Source organism: Mustela putorius, unplaced genomic scaffold (assembly GCF_011764305.1).
Source record: "Mustela putorius furo isolate JIRA1106 unplaced genomic scaffold, ASM1176430v1.1 tig00000876_pilon_pilon_pilon, whole genome shotgun sequence".
NCBI classification, from domain to species: domain Eukaryota; kingdom Metazoa; phylum Chordata; class Mammalia; order Carnivora; family Mustelidae; genus Mustela; species Mustela putorius.
In genome coordinates, this window is record NW_025421506.1 from 2,324,454 (window position 1) to 2,342,576 (window position 18,123).

The window sequence follows — 18,123 nt, forward strand, 5'->3', positions numbered from 1 at the left end:
TTTACAGGTTAGAAAACAGTCTTATAAGTTAAGGAAACAGAAGAAATATGGTTCAGAAGCAATAAAAATGCCCAGGATCAAGCCAAAAAAGTTCCTAGCCATCAAGGAGACTTGGAACAGTGCTAGGATCAGACACTTAATAAGCACTTTTGTTAAGTCTAAGAAGCACAAGAAACCCCATAATAACGAAAGCTCAGAAAATACTTTGAGCCTGTCAATTCCTGATCTTGGCTCCTTCATATGCTGCGACATAAACTCCATCCACGTCATGGCATCAACCCTCGTGATACCTAGCAATGGACCAGTTTCACACTCTGAGTCCATTCTCGGAACCCACACTGACCCTGCTATTTGATGCCTGTTTCTGCAGGTCCTACCGGACATGTTCCTAGCCTCAGCTTCATGAAAGTGTACCGTCTGTCTGAAATGCAGTGAGTCCATCTAGCAATGGCAAAGCAGCCCTCAGTGCTAACCTGCGCACCTGTGGCAGCAGGGAGAGTGCTGGCTAGGCCTAGGGTCAGAGCTGCAGGAATCCTGAGACAGCAGGAACAGAGGAATTCAATCCCCATCACTACCCTGAAAGCAGCCTTCTGGCCAGTGTTCCAGTTGCCACTCTCCAGTCCATTGTTTCTTGCCCTTAACTGGTAGAAATTCCAGCACTCCTCCCTTCTGGTGTGCCGCATTCCCCTCTGTCCCTGCTCACTGCTGATCAAGTGCTCTCTATCCTCCCTCCTATGCCTCAAAAACAAGCACTTATAAAAATGCTCTCCTGGCGCGCTCTCTTTGAGTAAACTCCCATATTTTAAGTTGCATTCTGGTACTTCCAAATTCCAAATTTCAAGCCCTGACTTCACCCCTGAACTTGCACTCTGCACACAAGCACTTGTGAACAGGTTTGCGCGGCTATCTCACATATACCCCCACTGTATGTTTGCAAGGGAACTCATCAGACTCCCCCCTGCAAGCCTGCTTCCGCTTGCCCTCGTCCCAACATCATCCACTCAGTGAGTCATAAAACTACAATTCTCAGCAAGCAAGTCCTGCCAGCCAAGCTCTGAGCTACTTCTTGCCTCACATTTTACATCACAGACCTTCACTGATGTTGCTTCCTCTCCTCTGGACATGCTTCCCACCTTTTATCTCCCACCGACTCGTATTTCCTTCAAACTATAGCTCAGGCTCATCTGCAAATGTTCTTCCTTTATGAAAGCCCATCTCAGGCTAAGCGCCCTTTCTCTGCATTCCGTTTGTACCCCGCACATTCTGTCTGGTCCCTTCTCCCATGCAGGTGAAGCCACCTATTTGTGGGTCCATCTTCTTATAAGCATGTTAAGGTCAGGAGCTGTGACTTACCCACATTAGTAACTCCTTTCAGCTCCTAAGAGTACTCGACACATTGCAGGCGCAAAAAAAAATATTTGCCGAACTCCTTACGAGAAGCCTCAGGGCCCACAAGATCACTGCTTTTTATATTACCCCATCCCACTTATTATACTTTGTGTTATAAAACAAAAAAACGTAAGGCACAAGACCACAGCAATTCAGCTTTGCTTTTATTAGTAATTCCAACATGTTTTGAACAATGTACAACTTAGGAAGAGCCTTCATATACATTATATCTCACAATAACCTGCAGGGAAAAGAAAGACCTTAAGATAATCTGCCCTAGAGTTATAAAATAATCCCTTGACATCAGTAGAAAGGAATTCAATCACAAAATTCTGATCACAAAAAGAAACTCTAATCAGCACTCAATTATTTCCTATCACTATTACCTTTTTCCCATCACAACTTCTTTGTCCCTCTACTTTTCTTCATGTAAGCTTACTCCTGTTTCCCTGTTCTGCTTCATTCTCCAACAGCTGGCCTCTGTATCGTTGCCCTAACATCCTTCTTTTCTGGATTTTAATCAATAAGAAACATTTCATTCTAAAAGAGAATAGCATTTTAGTCCAAAACCAAATCCTTCTCATGGTGCTTCAGGAAAAAAAAAAATCAAAACCTTCACCCAAATGGCTTTCTCACAGGATGAATTTGTTGAAATTCCCTGCTGTATGGTGTCACTACGATGTAGAAAAGGTTTAAAATTCCAACTAATTTCCAAAGATGAAAAATTGTGCTTCATTCAGATTCTGAAAGTATTCTGCCTATCACTATATTAACTAGTAAGCATATGCAATATTGAACCTAATAAATTCACCAAATCCCCTGATGTATGGCCAGCTACTTGCAGGAGAGCTGACTGGACATCTGAGATACCTGGATGCAGATCTTCAGCTCTGTTACCTATATACAAAAGCATGAAAGAAGCAAAACACTGGACCTGGAGTCAGAAATTCTGGGCCTGTGCCTCTCTTCTCCCACTAGCCAGCTGCATGACCCTGAACAAGTCACATACTCTCTCCAAGCACTGGGGCTTTTCTCCAGAATAAAAGCAGAGATAACTGTCAGCCCCACTACCTCACAAGTTGTTTGACTCCAATTAGGTAGTAAGTGTGAAAGCATCTGTAAATTCTTAAACTGTACAAATATAAAATGCTATTATAAAATTAATAAAACCTACCTTGTTACAGAAAAAAGCTAATCAGTTCCTAAAGGGCCCAGGTAATGGGCTGGCACCACACCAAAAGGACTAAAAATACTGCCTTACTTTTGTAACTTCGAATCCTCCCTTAACCTCCTACTCTTCTACAATTTTGAAACTAACCTACCTGTTTTCAGACAGCACAATAAAGATATCCTAGGGGAGAAATTCTGAAACTGATACACAAACAGAAATATACTCCATTGCCCAAATTAGCAGCAATTTGTGACTTGCTGATTATGTCTTTCCTGTATCGAATTATCAGGTCTCATGTGAAAGTAAAGGCTCTATCTGCCTAAATATCAGAGAATGTTTTATTTCTATAATTTGATTCCCAGCTCATAAGAGATGTTTTATCTACTAAATATCAAAGCAAACAAAATTATCCATAGAAAATACAAGTTAACAATTTTGTCAGTCTTAAATGTCCACAGTGTATATACACAAGTATTTGCACATTCCTACACAGGTATATATACTCAACACACAATTAGAGTACAGAATTTCTAACAGGATCATCTATGGTGGAGGGGAAGGAAAGAAAGTTGTTAATTTACTGATATTTCTTGGACCACAAATATAACCAAGCTGCCTTCAAAAAACAGTCACTAAACTCCAACTGACTTTATATTACGATTGATCTAAAAACATTCCTTATACAAAGCGAAAAGGTTAAATAGTTGTTTTCTCAATAATACAGGACACCCTCAAAAGCTGAAACCATTCCCTTTTAGTAATTTTGCTTAGTCACTTGGAAGATACAAGATACAATGAAAGCACAGGGGAATTCTGGAGTCCAATCAATCTGGGCACAATTCCTGGTTTCGTTGAGAATTACCAGACAGATGACCGTGGGTCAATTCATCTCTGAGCCTCAGTTTACACATATGAAAAGGGGTAACAATACCATCTGTCTCTGATGGCTCTCAATAGAACAGAAAAATCTCGGAGATAATAATCAAACTTAACAGAAATTCAAAATGGGCATGCGTGTTTGGGTCCCAAGGCCATCCCTGGTCTAGTGATGCGCTAGCCAGACGTACAGGATTCCGCACACAGCTGCATTAACAGCTGTGACGGATATTACAGTGAAAGGATACAAAGCAAAATCAAGAGAAAAGGTGCATGGGGCAAAGTCCAGAAGAACCCAAGGCAAGGCAAGGGCAGCTGCTAAGAGGCAGAGAAGTCATCAGAGCTTTCAGCAATTTCAAAGGATTGGAGGCAAAAATTGGAGTTCAGAGCTGCCACGTTTCCTGAAAAAAGGGAGTTGCAGAGATATGACCCCAACAGTTCTCCCCTGGAGGCGTGTGACAAATTCATAAAATACACAGTGCAAGAGGCTGAAAAGCAAAGCAGAAAGCAGCAAAACAAACAAACCAGAAAATAAACAAGGGAATCTGGGGCAGTATTGTGGTACTGAGGAAAGGCGAAGCCCTAGGCTTTCCACAGTGACCTCTGAAGGGCAACTACTTAGAGGGGGACACGTGAACCATGGCTAGACAAGTTTGACAAGTTTTGCAAACCCACCTCCAGTTAGCTCCGTCCCTTGCCAGACTGGGACCACCTGCCTACTCCATAGCCTGCCAGAGGACAGAATGAATCGTCTTGGAAACAATATGTATTCTTCCTTATTCTGATATACCATTTTCTTACTTTGACGTCTCAAACAGGCACTAAGAGGAATAACTTCATTCTTCCAAGAGGCTACTGAGAATATAGCTTATAAATATTAATAAGTACCTAAAATCATCAAATTCTTTACACTGCTGTCTTAGAGATTAACAATTACTAACTTCATACTTATCTGGATCTCAATGGTAAGGATCATTTCTTTTTCTTATGATAAGCCTCAAAGCTTTCATTATAATCAAATCTGGCCTGGGGTCCTGAAGTATTCACATTAAGTTCCCAACTTATTTTCCCAGATGATTTTAATATCCTCTGTATTTGTAGGTACAAGAGCATTTCATTGACTTTGCACAAAAACACAAATGGTTCACTTTTAGTTATGAGCAACTATGATTTCCAGTGGACAGAAGAGATAATATGATCTTCAATTACATGGCATGATTTATCTCCCTAGAAAATATTCTAATCTAATTATAGCTGTAAGAATTTTCTACACAGTTACAATAAATGACACTCACAAATGAACACCAGACTCAAGCATGTGCCTCACAGCCATTAAAAAGGATTTTTTAAGGAGCAGCTTGATTAAACGGTAAACTATACATTTAAAATAAAGCACATTAATAACAGTAAGTTTGACTGCATTGCTGTAAATACTGCCATTAACATGTGGCCACAAACGGTCTATACTGACAGACTCTGTCCCTGACCAAACTTGAATTGGGTTCTTCTGAGTCCTCTTACAGACTAGGCCCTGACCTTGGGCTCTGTCCTCAGGGGCTCCCCTGCTTAGTCTAGCTGTGGTAAGAATCTTGCTGAGTCAGTTTTATCAAAATCCCTCACTCTCTGTATCTCATCAGTCTGGCCTGCTTTAGCAAAAACTCCATCAAGTAGGTTTAGCCAGAATCTCCCTTATATGTGAGTTCCTCTCAGTAATTTTCCATCCACCAAGCCCCCTCCCTACTCCCTGGCTGTAAATCTCCACCTTGCCTCACTGCCTTCACCCCTAGTAGCAGTCCTCCTGAACAGTCTGCCTTCGTAGTCTGTAACAGTGTCACAAATAAATTTCTCTTTAATAATATTAATTTAATTTTCTCAGAAGAAAAAGTTCTTACATATTTACAATAAACACTAGCTTCACATAAAAAAAGTACAGAAAATGCAGAGGCTAATATTTCATTCTAGTGTTAACAGTCTGTAGCAATGAGTATCTTTGTACTACCTTACCAGTAACTTCCAGTCAGTCTCTGTGATAATGCTAGCAACAGAGGCAGAGCCTTTAACCAAGAAACATGATGATGTTAACTCATTCACAGGCCTGTACTCATTCTCTATACCTGATGAGAAAAGTACTCTATCTTTATCAAAATGCATCAAATTAGATTTTTAAAAAAGTATTAACAAAAAAATAGAACAAATGCTAAGCATATTTTAAAGATTTTCTCCAGCTTAAGTCCTATTTATTTTATTAGTTGCATTAAGAACAATTTCTCACCAAATTTTCTAATGTCCATGCTGTATGCACAAATACAAATTAAGTGCCAACACATGCTACACCACAGATGAACCTTGTAAACAAGCTAAATGAGTGAAACCAGACATAAAAGACCATAAACCATATGATTCCATTTATCTGAAATATCCAGAACAGGTAAATCCAGAGACAAAAAGCAGATGAGTGGTTGTCAGGGTCTGGATATGACTGTTTAACGGGTATGAGGGTTTTCTTTGGGGGTGCTATGAGAAGTTTTGGAACTAGACAGAGGTGGCTGGTAGTTACACAATATTGTGAACATATTAAACACCATTTAATTGTTCACTTTAAAATGACTGATTTTATGCTTATGAACTTCATCTCAATAAAAAAAAAGAAAGAAAACAGGTCAAAACACTAATTAGAAGACAGTCATTAGGCTTCATTTAAACACAGGCATATGTTTTTATTATGATAAGACACTGTATAGAGTTCGGCATTTTTCAACTTTGCTTTCCTATAATGTTTTAAATATATTCAAACTTCAAGTACTTCTACTGTATACATGATATCCTGAATGTAGTCCCCACTAACCATATCCTGATGTGCAGCACTGTTAAATGTTTTATTAATTCTCAAATACTTTAAATGAGACTCGCTGAGAGGACTCTTTAATAGCTCAGGTGACAGGTAAAATAAAACACTTCCGCTAAGTACAAAAATACTACCTAGTTGTAAGTTTTAAATGAGCTCTACCAATATTCCCAGCTTTGACCTAAAATAAACACACGCCCCTAGGAAAGATACAATGCAGACTTAGTGTTACAGCCGATGAAATTTTTATTATACAACAGATACAATTAAGTAAAGTTAAAATGATTTGTGTATGGTAATTTTCAATGAATGCTCTGGGAATATAAAAAGTGATTAATTTTCAACCACAGGCTTTGCTGAAAAAGAAGTTCTATAACTTCTGGTAAATACAGTGAATCTCAAGAGCAACAAAGATGATTGTAAAAGAGTAACTTTTTAAAAGGATAATCCACAGGAAAAAGAAAACTGAAGAGGAAATAATAGCAGAGAAGAGACATCAACAAATGTTAGAAGATGAAAGCAGATGGATGAAAAATGAATGGGGTCTGAGTACCAACCTCTACTTTGCTCAAGTACTTACAACAGGGGAAGCCATGGGGAAAACGCTGATTTGCATTACAAAGTCAAAGGAAAGCTAAAATAATCTGGGCGATAACCTGGTTATCAGGGTGCAATTGAAAAGAGAATAATTGATTAAAAGATTTTATAAAGAGCAGTTAGACTTTCAGATCATCTTCCTCAGGTTATTCCCTAGTTTAGAAAGTGGGAAAGATGACTTTCTAAAAACTTTTATCAGAGAGGCTATTCAGTTAGGGCCAAAAGACAGAAATGAAGGTCAGGAGAGTAAGTGAAAGTCTGCTCAAAGGTAAGTCCAACTGGGCCTCCAGAATGACAGCTACTGGACCTTATGCCCCACGGCAACATTTTCTCAAAAATTTTTTAAATCACCTCCCAGTGCCCTGCAGGTATTTTTTCCCCTTAATCCCCCTAATTAAGTATAATTAATAATTAGAAAGCTAAAAGATTAGACCCAGCTAAAGAAAGGATAGGTGAATTAAAAGTTGGTTAGAAAAAGCACCTAACTCCGACAGTCAACAGGACTTGTGTTCACAGGATGCACAAGACTATAATAAACAAAGAACCAAGTCTTAACTGGAATGCACAAGCACGCATGTGTGTGTGTGTGTGTGTGTGTGTTCAGCACAAAGGAAGCAGGCAAAACCGCCTGTCTCCCAGTCTTTCCCTTAAAAAGTTTCATTGGCATATTTTAGAAGCTGCAGCCTGAGGGCCAGACTTCTAATTTAGCAGGGATTGTGGACTGCCATCCTCTTCAGAAACTGGGGAAGTCAGCAGATACATATCCTGCCTTCTTCCGGCAGGGTGCTCCAATAACCAAAGTACGTTACATCTGACGCCTCAGCTATTGTGGCTGCCACTGAGGAGACAGATCTACAGACAGCCTGGTTCTAGAAGCCAGCAGGGCTTGCATCCATGAATCCCATGTACCCTATCGAACAAACAGTTCTTAGGCACAGAGGCACGTCCTAATAGCCATATAGTCAGGCTACCACAAAGGGAAGAGGCAAAAATACCCATCTCCCAGTTTTTCCCCGGAAGGGCTTAACTACAGACTTTTCCAGCTGCTGCTAAAAGGTCCAGCTTCTAATCATCCTGCATCTAAGCGCGATTATGATCCTCCTTTTTGGGATACTACTATGACCTGGGACCCTCAACCACTGGCACTAAAGACGAAGAAAGAGGTCTGGGCAATCACAAAAGTCTGGGCAATCACAAAAGCCTAGAAGCTCAAGTCAGAATAATGAATGAAGTTTATCTCCTACACAAGAACATTCTGCCACAAATTGGGAGAGATGGCTATTTCATCTAATGTGCAGAAACCAAAACAGAGAGTCATGGAAAATGAAGAAACAGAGAAATCTATTTCAAACAAAAGACCAAGATAAATACCCAGAAAGAGATCTCAAAGAATGCAGATAAATGATATACCTGATACAGATTTCAAAATAATGGTAATAAAGATTTTCAACAAAGTCAGGAGCAATGCATGAACAAAGTGAGAATTTCAACAGAGAGAAGATATGAAAAAATATTGTGTAGAAATCATAGAACTGAAGAATATAATAACTGAAAAATTCAATAGAGGCTTCAGCAGCAGGCTAGAGCAAATGGAAGAAAGCATCAGTGAACTCCAAAAGGGAAGCAGGATTCATCCAAAGAGGAACAAAAAGAAGAATGAAGAGCGAAAATTACTTAAGGGACTTAAGGGACATCAACGAACAAACCAATATATTCATTACAGAGGTCCCAGAAGAAGAGATAAAGGGACAGAAAGCTTATTCAAAGAAATAATGGCTGAAAATTTCCCTACCCTGGGGAAAGAAAAAGATATCAGACATCCAGATTTACGAAGATCCAAAATGATGAATCCAAAAAGGCCCACACCAAGACACATTATAATTAAAGTGTCAAAGTTAAAGACAAGGAAAATCTTTAAAGTAGCAAGAGAAAAGCAACCTGTTATGTACATGAGAACCCACATAAGATTATTAGCAGATTTTTTTCAGCAGAAATCTTGCTGGCTAGAAGTGAGTGGAAGGATTCCTACAAAGTGCTAAAAGAAACACACTCCCAACCAACCAGGAATACTTTTCCTGGCAAAGCTGTCAATCGGAATTGAAGGAAAAATAAAAAATTTTCCAGACCAAAAAAACTGAAGGAGTTCATCACCATAGGACTGGGCTTAAAAGAAATGTTAAGAGAGTTTTTCAAGCTCAAATGAAAGTATGCTAATAACAGAAAAACAAGTGACAGCATAAAACTCACTGGTAAAGGTGAATATATAGTTGCATTCAAACTGCATGTGAATATATATGAATATATGTATATGAATATATGTATATGATATATAATTACAATTAAATTGTTAAGGTGAATATATAGTTACATTCATACTGTAATTTTTCAATGGTAGTGGGAAAATCATTTATGAATCTAGTATGAAAGTATTAAAAATAACCATAACTACAATAATTTGTTAATGGATATACAATGTAAAAAAGATGCAAACTGTGATGTCAAAAACAAAATGTGGGGAAGGAGGAGTTTTGGTATATATTTGAAGTTAAGTTATTATCAGTTTAAACTAGGCTATCATAAATATGTTTTATGTAACTCTCATGGTAACCACAACACAAAACCTATAGTAGACACACAAAAGATAAAGAAATCAAAGTATACCACTACACCATTCTCTGAAGTCATTAAATTTTTTATAGCCATGTTAAAAAAAAAGTATACCACTACAAAAAATCATCAAGTCACAAAGGAAGCAAGCAAAAAAGGAAGAAAGGAACAAAGAAATTACAAAACAGCCAGAAAACAATGAACAAAATGGCAACAGTATGCCTATACCTATCAATAATTACTTTACATTTAAGTGGACTAAATTCTTCAAGCACAAAATATAGAGTGACTGAATGGATTTAAGAAAAAAAATGTTAACACCCAACTCTATGTTCCCTGTAAGAGATTCACCTCAGCTTTAAGGACACACATAGACCGAAAGCAAAGTGATGGAAAAAGATATTCAATGTAAATAGAAACCAAAAGACAGCAGGAGTCAGCGGCACTCACATCAGGAAGAAAAAAAAAAATGAAAAAGAAGGTCATCATATAAAGATAAAAGTGTCAATTAAGAGGATATAATAATTATAAATACCTATGCACTTGACATAAAAGCACATATTAAATAAAGCAAATATAGATAAATCTAAAGAAGGAAATGCACAGCAATACAATACTAGCAGGGGACTTGAAGTACCCACTTCCAACATGGATAGATCATCCAGACAGAAAATCAATAAGAAAACACTAGGATTAAACTACATGTTAGACCACATGGATCTTAACAGACATATACAGAATATTCCAACCAACAACAGCAAAATAATATATTCTTCTCAAACACACATAGAACATTATTCAAGGTAAATCACATGTGAGGACACAAATAAATCTTAAAAAATAAAAGACAACTGAAATCATATCAAGCATTTTTTCTAACCACAACAGTTTAAAACTAGAAATCAATTACAAAAAGAAAAAACTCACAAATATGTGAAGATTAAACATGTTCCTGAACATGAGTCAAGAAAAATCAAAACATTATCTTGAGACAAGTGAAAATAGAAACACAACATACCAAAATTTATGGGATGCAACAAAAACAGTTTTAATAGGGTAATTTAGTGTGATAAACACCTACAGTAAGAAAAAAGGAAGATCTCAAATAATCTAACTTTATACCTCAAGAAAAAAGGACAAACTAAGCCCAAAGTTAGCTGAGGGAGGAAATAACAAAGGCAGAGCAGACATAAATGCAAGAGAGACTAAAAAGAAAAAAAGAAGATGAATGAAACCAAGAGCTAATGTTCTGAAGAAAAAAAAAATATTGTTAGCTAAACTTTACAAGAAAAAAGAGAATTCAAATAAAATTATACATCAAAGAGGACATACTACAACTGATACCAAAAAATACAAAGGACTGTAAGAGATTACTATGAACAACAATATGCCAACAAATAGAATAACCTAGAAGAAATGGATAAATTCCTAGAAATGTATAATCTACCAAGACTAAATCATGAAAAAATAAATAGAAAATCCTAACCAGACCAATTGTTACTAAGGAGACTAAATCAGTAACCAAAAATCTCCCAACAAAGAATAGTTCATGACCAGAGAGCTTCACTGATGAATTCTACAAAACATTTAAAGAAGAACTAGTATCAATCCGTTCAAGCTCCTCCCAAAATAGAAGAGGGAACACATCCAAACTCATATTACAAGGCCAGCATTACCCTGATACGGTAAGGACCTATTTAGCCAGAGGCTTCCATCAAGGTTAAAACAATAATGTTGTTTAAACTATCCCTACTCCCCTTCCCCCAGGGGATTTACTTAAAAACAAGTCCTGGAAACCAGCCCAAGGTAACAAAGCTAAAATACAAGGGTGGGTCAGGCCAGGTGGAGACATCTGATCAGTAGGGGGATGCATACTGTCTCCCTAGTTACCAAGGAGTATGAGCCCTGCCCTTTGGGCACATTTTGGGTGCCAATTCTGACGAAGGTCATAGGCTGGTTCAAATGTCTACTAGGGTAAATTGTAATTCAGTTGGTCACCTAGCATGACTTTGCAGCTTTTTCTGTGTGTTACAGTTTCATTGGCCACCTATGCGTGGCCAGGCCCAACCGCATGGCCTTTGCCCTTAAAAGCTAGTCTGTGAAACAGAGAAGGGTCACCCTCTCTTGTAAGAGGTGCGTCCCCAAACATTCGGTCTGATTCTTGATGCATGGTATGCAATAAATCTTTACTTGACCTTTGCTTTATATCAGTCTCGCTCCTTTAATCATGGACCCATTTTGAGGGGGGAGGGCATAACAATACTAAAGCCAGACAAGGGCACTCAAAAAAACAAATTAGAGGCCAATATCCCTGATGAACTTAGATGCAAAAATCCTCAATAAAGTATTAGGAAATTCAACTCAACAATACATTCAAAGGATCAAACATATACCATAATCAAGTGGGATTCATCTCTGGGATGCAAGGATGGTTCAACATTTGTAAACCAAACAATGTGATATACCTCATTAACAAAATGAAGAATAAAAATCATGTGATCACCTCAATGGATGCAGAAAAAATATCTCGACAAAATTCAACACCCATTCCTGATAAAAACTGAAAGAGGATGACACACACCTTTACATAGTAAGTTGATATATTATAAGCCCACAGCTAACATCATATCCAGTGATAAAGTGCTACAGCTTTTCCTCTAAGATCAGAAAAAACACAAGAATGCCTATTCTCACCACTTTTATTTAACCTAGTACTGGTAATCCTAGGAGCAATTAGGCAAGAAAAAGAGAAACAAAGGACATCAAAATCAGAAAGGAAGAAGTAAAATTTTCTCTTAGTACAAATGAAAGGTTATATACAGATACCCTAAAAACTTCATAAAAAAATGTTAGATATAATGAACAATTTCAGTAATGATGCAGGAAACAAAATACACAAAAAACAGTTGCATTTCTATACACCGACAATGAACCATGAAAGAGAAGTTAAGAAAACAATCCTACTTACTAAGGCAGCAAAAAGAATAAAAGAGGACTAAGTTACTCAAGGAGGTAGAAGATATATACTATAAGAAAGCAATAAAAGAAATTGAAGAAGACACAAATAAACAGAAACACAGTCTGTGCTCATGGATTAGAAGAACTAATGTTGTTAAAATGCCCACACTACCAAAAGCAATCTACAGATTCAATGCAATCCCTATCAAAATGTCAATGACATTTTTCAAAGAAACAGTTGAACTACAAAAGACCCTGAATAGCCAAAGCAATCTTGAAAAAGAATGAAGGTGGAGGCATCACACTTCCTGATTTCAAATAATCCTACGATAATGGTGCTGGCATAAAGACTAGACACATAGATCAATGAACAGAATAGAGAGCCCAGAAGCAAACCCCTGCATATACAGCCAATTAATTTTTGACAAAGGAACCAAGAATATGCATTGGGAAAAGACAGCCTCTTCATTAAATGGTGCTGGGAAAACTAGACAAATACAAAAGAATAAAACTAGACCCCTACCTTACGCCATATACAAATATCAACTCAAAACAGATTAATGACTAGAAAGTAAGAAATGAAACCATAAAACTCCTAGAAGAAAACAAAATGGGTAAACTCTTTTGACACTGGGCTTAGCAATAATTTTTTTGACACCAAAAGCAAAGGCAATAGAAGCAAAAATAAAAAAGTAGGTCCACATCAAACTACAAAGCTTTTATACAGCAAAGAAAACCATCAACAAAATAAAAAGACAACCTATGGAATAGGAGAAAATATTTGCAAAGCACACATTCAATAAGGGGTTAATACCAGACATACACAGAATTCACAGCTCAAAAGCAAAAAAAAAAACCCAATTTTTTAAAATGGAGAAAAGGACCTAAATACACATTTTTCCAAAGAAGACATATGAATGGCCAACAGATATATGTGCTGGTCACCACACAGACTGGTATAGGCACTATGGAAAACAGTATGGAGGTTCCTCAAGAAATTAAAAGTAGAACTGCCATATCATCCAGCAGCACCACTTCTGGGGACATAGCCAAAGGAAATAAAATCATTAGCTGTCAAAGAAATATCTGCACTCCCATGTTCAAAGCAGTATTATTTGTAACAAAGTATCAAAATAACTTAAGTGTCCATCAATGGATGAATGGATAAAGAAAATGTAATATACAGATATATAATGAAGTATAATTTAGCCTTTAAAAAGAAGGAAATCCTTTCGTTTGCTACATGGATAAAACTGGAGGGCAGTATGCTAAGTGAAATAAATCAAAGACAGACAGTTACTACATGGTGTCACTTACATGTGGAATCAAAACAAAAACAAAAACAAAAAAATGGACCTCAGAGAAACAGAGAGTAGGCAAGTGGCTGCCAGGGGACTGGGGTGTAGGGAAAAAAGGAAAGACTGGTAAAATGGTACAAATTTTCAGCTTTGAGATGAATAAGGTCTGAAGGCGTCACTAAAAAGGAATGGTGACTACAGCTGATAATACTAGACTGTATGACTGAAATTTGAAGAGCAGAACTGAAATGGTCATATTCATTCACACACACACCAAAACGTGCACTGATGGATGGGTGTGTTGGGAGCAATCCTTGTACAATGCATACATATATCAAAGCATCACAAAATCTTACAATTCTACAAATCTATATTTGTGAATTATACTTTGATAAACCTAGGAGAATAAAGAACACCTGAAATAACTTGAAGGAAGGCTTCTAAATATTAGTCAGAACAATGGACAATCTTTATAATAAATATGTAATTCCAGTAGAGAACTCAGGTGATTACTGTCTCGATGATCACATTAAAAAGAACAGAGTTCTAACTAATGTTTCACCACACATAAAACTCCTAAACTAATATATATAACAGAGCATAGCAATAAACTGACAAATGACAAGTCAGTATCTAACAAGAAAAATCATGAACATTCCACAAAATGAGAATTTTCTTACCCATATCCATCAAACTATAAAATGCTAAGATCTGGTATTATGATTAAGATTTATAATACTGGGGGCACCTGGGTGGCTCAGTGGGTTAAGCCTCTGCCTTCGGCTCAGGTCATGGGAACTCAGGGTCCACATCGAGCCCCACATCGGGCTCTCTGCTCAGCAGGGACCCTGCTTCCCCCCTCTCTCTCTGCCTGCCTCTCTGCCTACTTGTGATCTCTGTCAAATAAATAAACAAAATCTTAAAAAAAAAAAAAAAAGATTTATAATACTGAATTACATCTGAGGCTGTAACTGATCAAAATTTTATAAATATTTAAGGAGCAAAGGTTTATCTATTGAGAATATTACTTGGTGAACATAAATAAATAAGTTAATTAAATTATTTGGCAGGATATTAAATTAATTAGCTAGTTTTAGTATATGTAAACAGAAAGTTACTGGAAAGCCATTTGATGTGTGTAGATATCAACAAAATAAAATTTCAAGTATGAATCCTGATTCTAAGTCCTCTTAATTTAAATATAACCTAAGTACTCTTTTCCACATTGCTTTTTTGGGGGTTTAAAGGTAAACCACTGGGGCACCTGGGTGGCTCAGTGGGTTAAGCCTCTGCCTTCAGCTCAGGTCATGATCTCAAGGTCCTGAGATCGAACCCCACATAGGGCTCTCTGCTCAGCGGGGGGCCTGCTTCCCCCTCTCTCTCTGCCTGCCTCTCTGCCTACTTGTGATCTCTCTCTCTCTCTCTGTCAAATAAATAAATAAAATCTTTTTTTAAAAAAAGGGTAAATCATTAAGATCACTAAAAATAGCATTCAAAACACAAGGATGTTTCATTACAATCTCAATCCAAATAAAAGAATGAAGAATATTATCACAATTTGGAACAAACAAGTATGTAATCTAGACATTTAAACTTAATTATATTAATCCTAAAACTATTCTTGGCTATCAAAATCTCTGTGCCTTTCCTCAATTTAATGAAGTCTAACAGTATACTGCACATAATAACAGAAGGAAACAAGTGTGTCTTACCTAGTTACTTTGCAGTTCGATTCAATCAAGTCATTTTCAAAGTCAAGCAGGCTGGAAGGCAGATTATATTCCAATGGGGACGTCAGTCTTTTCAAACGCAACAGACCAACACAAAATTTTGCTCCCATCTCTTCCAATTCTCGAGTACCAATCTGTAAACCCTAGAAATAAAGCAATTTCATACATAAAATTAGGACATTTTTTTAAATTTAATTTTTTTTCAGTGTTTCAAAATTCATTGTTTATGCACCACATCCAGTGCTCCATGCAATACATGCCCTCCTTAATACCCACCACCAGGCTCATCCCACCCCCAATCCTCCCTCCCAAAACCCTCAGTTTTTTTCTGAGTCCACAGTCTCTCGTGGTTTGTCTCCACCTCTGATTTCCTCCAACTCACTCGCTGTCCTCTGGCTGTCATCATTATAATTACATAGGTGAAATTTATAATTACATTAATAAAATTAAAAGGTGCTTTGTATGGGGCTAAAACTCAATAAGCGCAATGTCTTAACAATGTAAGATCGATCATTTTAGGTCACAAAGGAAACTGTCTCAAAAAACCATTTCTTTTTTTTAAAGATTTATTTATTTATTTATTTGACAGAGAGATCACAAGTAGACAGAGAGGCAGGCAGAGAGAGAGAGAGAGAAGCAGGCTCCCTGCTGAGCAGAGAGCCCAACGCGGGACTCGATCCCAGGACCCCGAGATCATGACCTGAGCCGAAGGCAGCGGCTTAACCCACTGAGCCACCCAGGCGCCCCTCAAAAAACCATTTCTAAATGTTTGTTCTCATTCATGACATGCAAACTATTTTCACTAACACATAGGGGAAAAAAACATTCTGTGGTTATATTACTCTTGGGAGTTCATGTGTGGAATTATATTTTTGCGAGACATTGCTAGTATTTCTTGTAATCCACTACTTTGGATGCCAATGTTGAAATACTGTACTGTCAAAATCAAGGCCCTAATTTGTATATCTGAACATTACCATATATCCTTTTTACTGTATGATAAAAGAAAATGGTAAATAAAAAACAAAAAAAGAAAGGTAACTATGTCAAAAAAAAAAAAAAGAAAAAGAAATCAAACAGATCTAGGTCAATGAGGTAGCAGTAAAATAAATTTCTACATTCCATGTCAATTAGGAATGCCCATTTCAAATTTGGTCTACTGCAGCAAAAAGAGAATTTTACTGCAACTCATTATCCTTTTCTAACTGACAGTTCCCCAATAAATAATATAAAGCATATCAAAAGTTTAATGTTATCACATAAAATGATAAAAATGGACTACAAATCAAAACATTGCTTATTGTTTAATTTTCAGATTAAAATTAATCTCTAAAATAAGTGAAATCCTTACACCAACAAAAGTTGCAGTGAAAATGAGAACACACATCATTTAGAGAAAAGGTACTTCAAAATAGTTTTACAACAACCAGACTGAAAGCACAGAGTAACTGAAGAAAATAAATTGTAAAAACTGTTACTTACCCTACCCTGCACAAAACACATGCCTTTATAATAATGACTGTCTATTTTTTTTAAGATTTATTTTTTATTTTATATTTGAGAGGAAGGGGAAGAAGGGAGGGAGAGAATCTGCAAGCAAATCCCTCACTGAGTGGGGAGCCTGACATGGTGCTTGGTCCCATGACCCATGAGATCATTACCTGAGATGAAACCAAGAGCTTGACATTCAAACGACTGATCCACCCAGCCACGCCAGTTGACTGACAGTTTAGACAGTGTATCCATCTCCAAACAGTCTAACCTAACTTTATTAGAAGATTCATTTGCCTTCCTAATTTAAAAGCTTTAGAAAAGCTATGACTGTTTCTGAAGTAACTCACAGAAAATAAAAATAAGGATCACTTACAGCCTAAAATTCAGTAATATAAGAACATTCTTGAGGTGAAGAGAACGGTTTCTTAAAATATCATTAAACTTGTACAACTTAGTAGCTAACATTAACAAGGCTGAAAAGTATATATTACATGGGTAGGGGCAGATGGGAATATATGGGAATTACGTACTTTCCACTCAATTCTGCTATGCATCTAAAACAAAACCAAAGTTTATTAACAATAACAAAAAAGTTTATAAAAAGTAAATGTTATGATCACAGTATTGAATTTTAGACACTAAAAAACTGGCTTAGTAAGGACATTTCTCTGCATAAGAGTTTTAAATTTAAAAAAACGTTTTAAATCAACATTAACTCTATTAACTAAATCATATAAAAAAGAAATGAGTATTTACTAGGTACCCATTTTATTTTTTTAAAAGTCTACATTTTTTAAAAAATAATTTTTAGAAAACTGGTCTAACATTTTATGTTTCAAAATATATTTTAGCTATTTTTTAAATGACCAAAAAATTTATCAAAATACAAATAGAATGTCTTATAAAACCCAATGAAAGTCTATCAGTAGAATCCAAATATAGCAAGAAAGCACTACTGCTATATCTTATAGTTGATTTCAAATGGCATGTAACCTCAGTTTCCCTACTTCTCTGCCTACCCCCAGGGGCCAGTTTCAAAAACACTGACACTTTAGGTTGCCTTCTCCTGTCTGACTGCATAAAGGATCTCTTTAAGAAGTAATTTACAGTCTATTTCCATAAATCATACAGCATAAGGGTTTTTTCCTCAGAGACACC

General features: G+C 36.8%; 1 protein-coding gene across 3 annotated transcripts in view; it reads right to left on the reverse strand.

The window, feature by feature from the left end:
- The window catches only part of AGTPBP1 (ATP/GTP binding carboxypeptidase 1), a 159,665-nt gene that overhangs the window by 5,149 nt on the left and 136,393 nt on the right, over nt 1-18,123 (reverse strand). For 2 of the 3 annotated variants that reach the window (XM_045086080.1, XM_045086081.1), the window contains exon 25: nt 15,454-15,614. In XM_045086080.1, the coding sequence (XP_044942015.1) occupies nt 15,454-15,614 (161 nt within the window). Of the gene's footprint in view, nt 1-2,286; nt 3,838-15,453; nt 15,615-18,123 lie in introns of those variants that run through there. The other variant, XM_045086082.1, reaches the window with a different exon arrangement.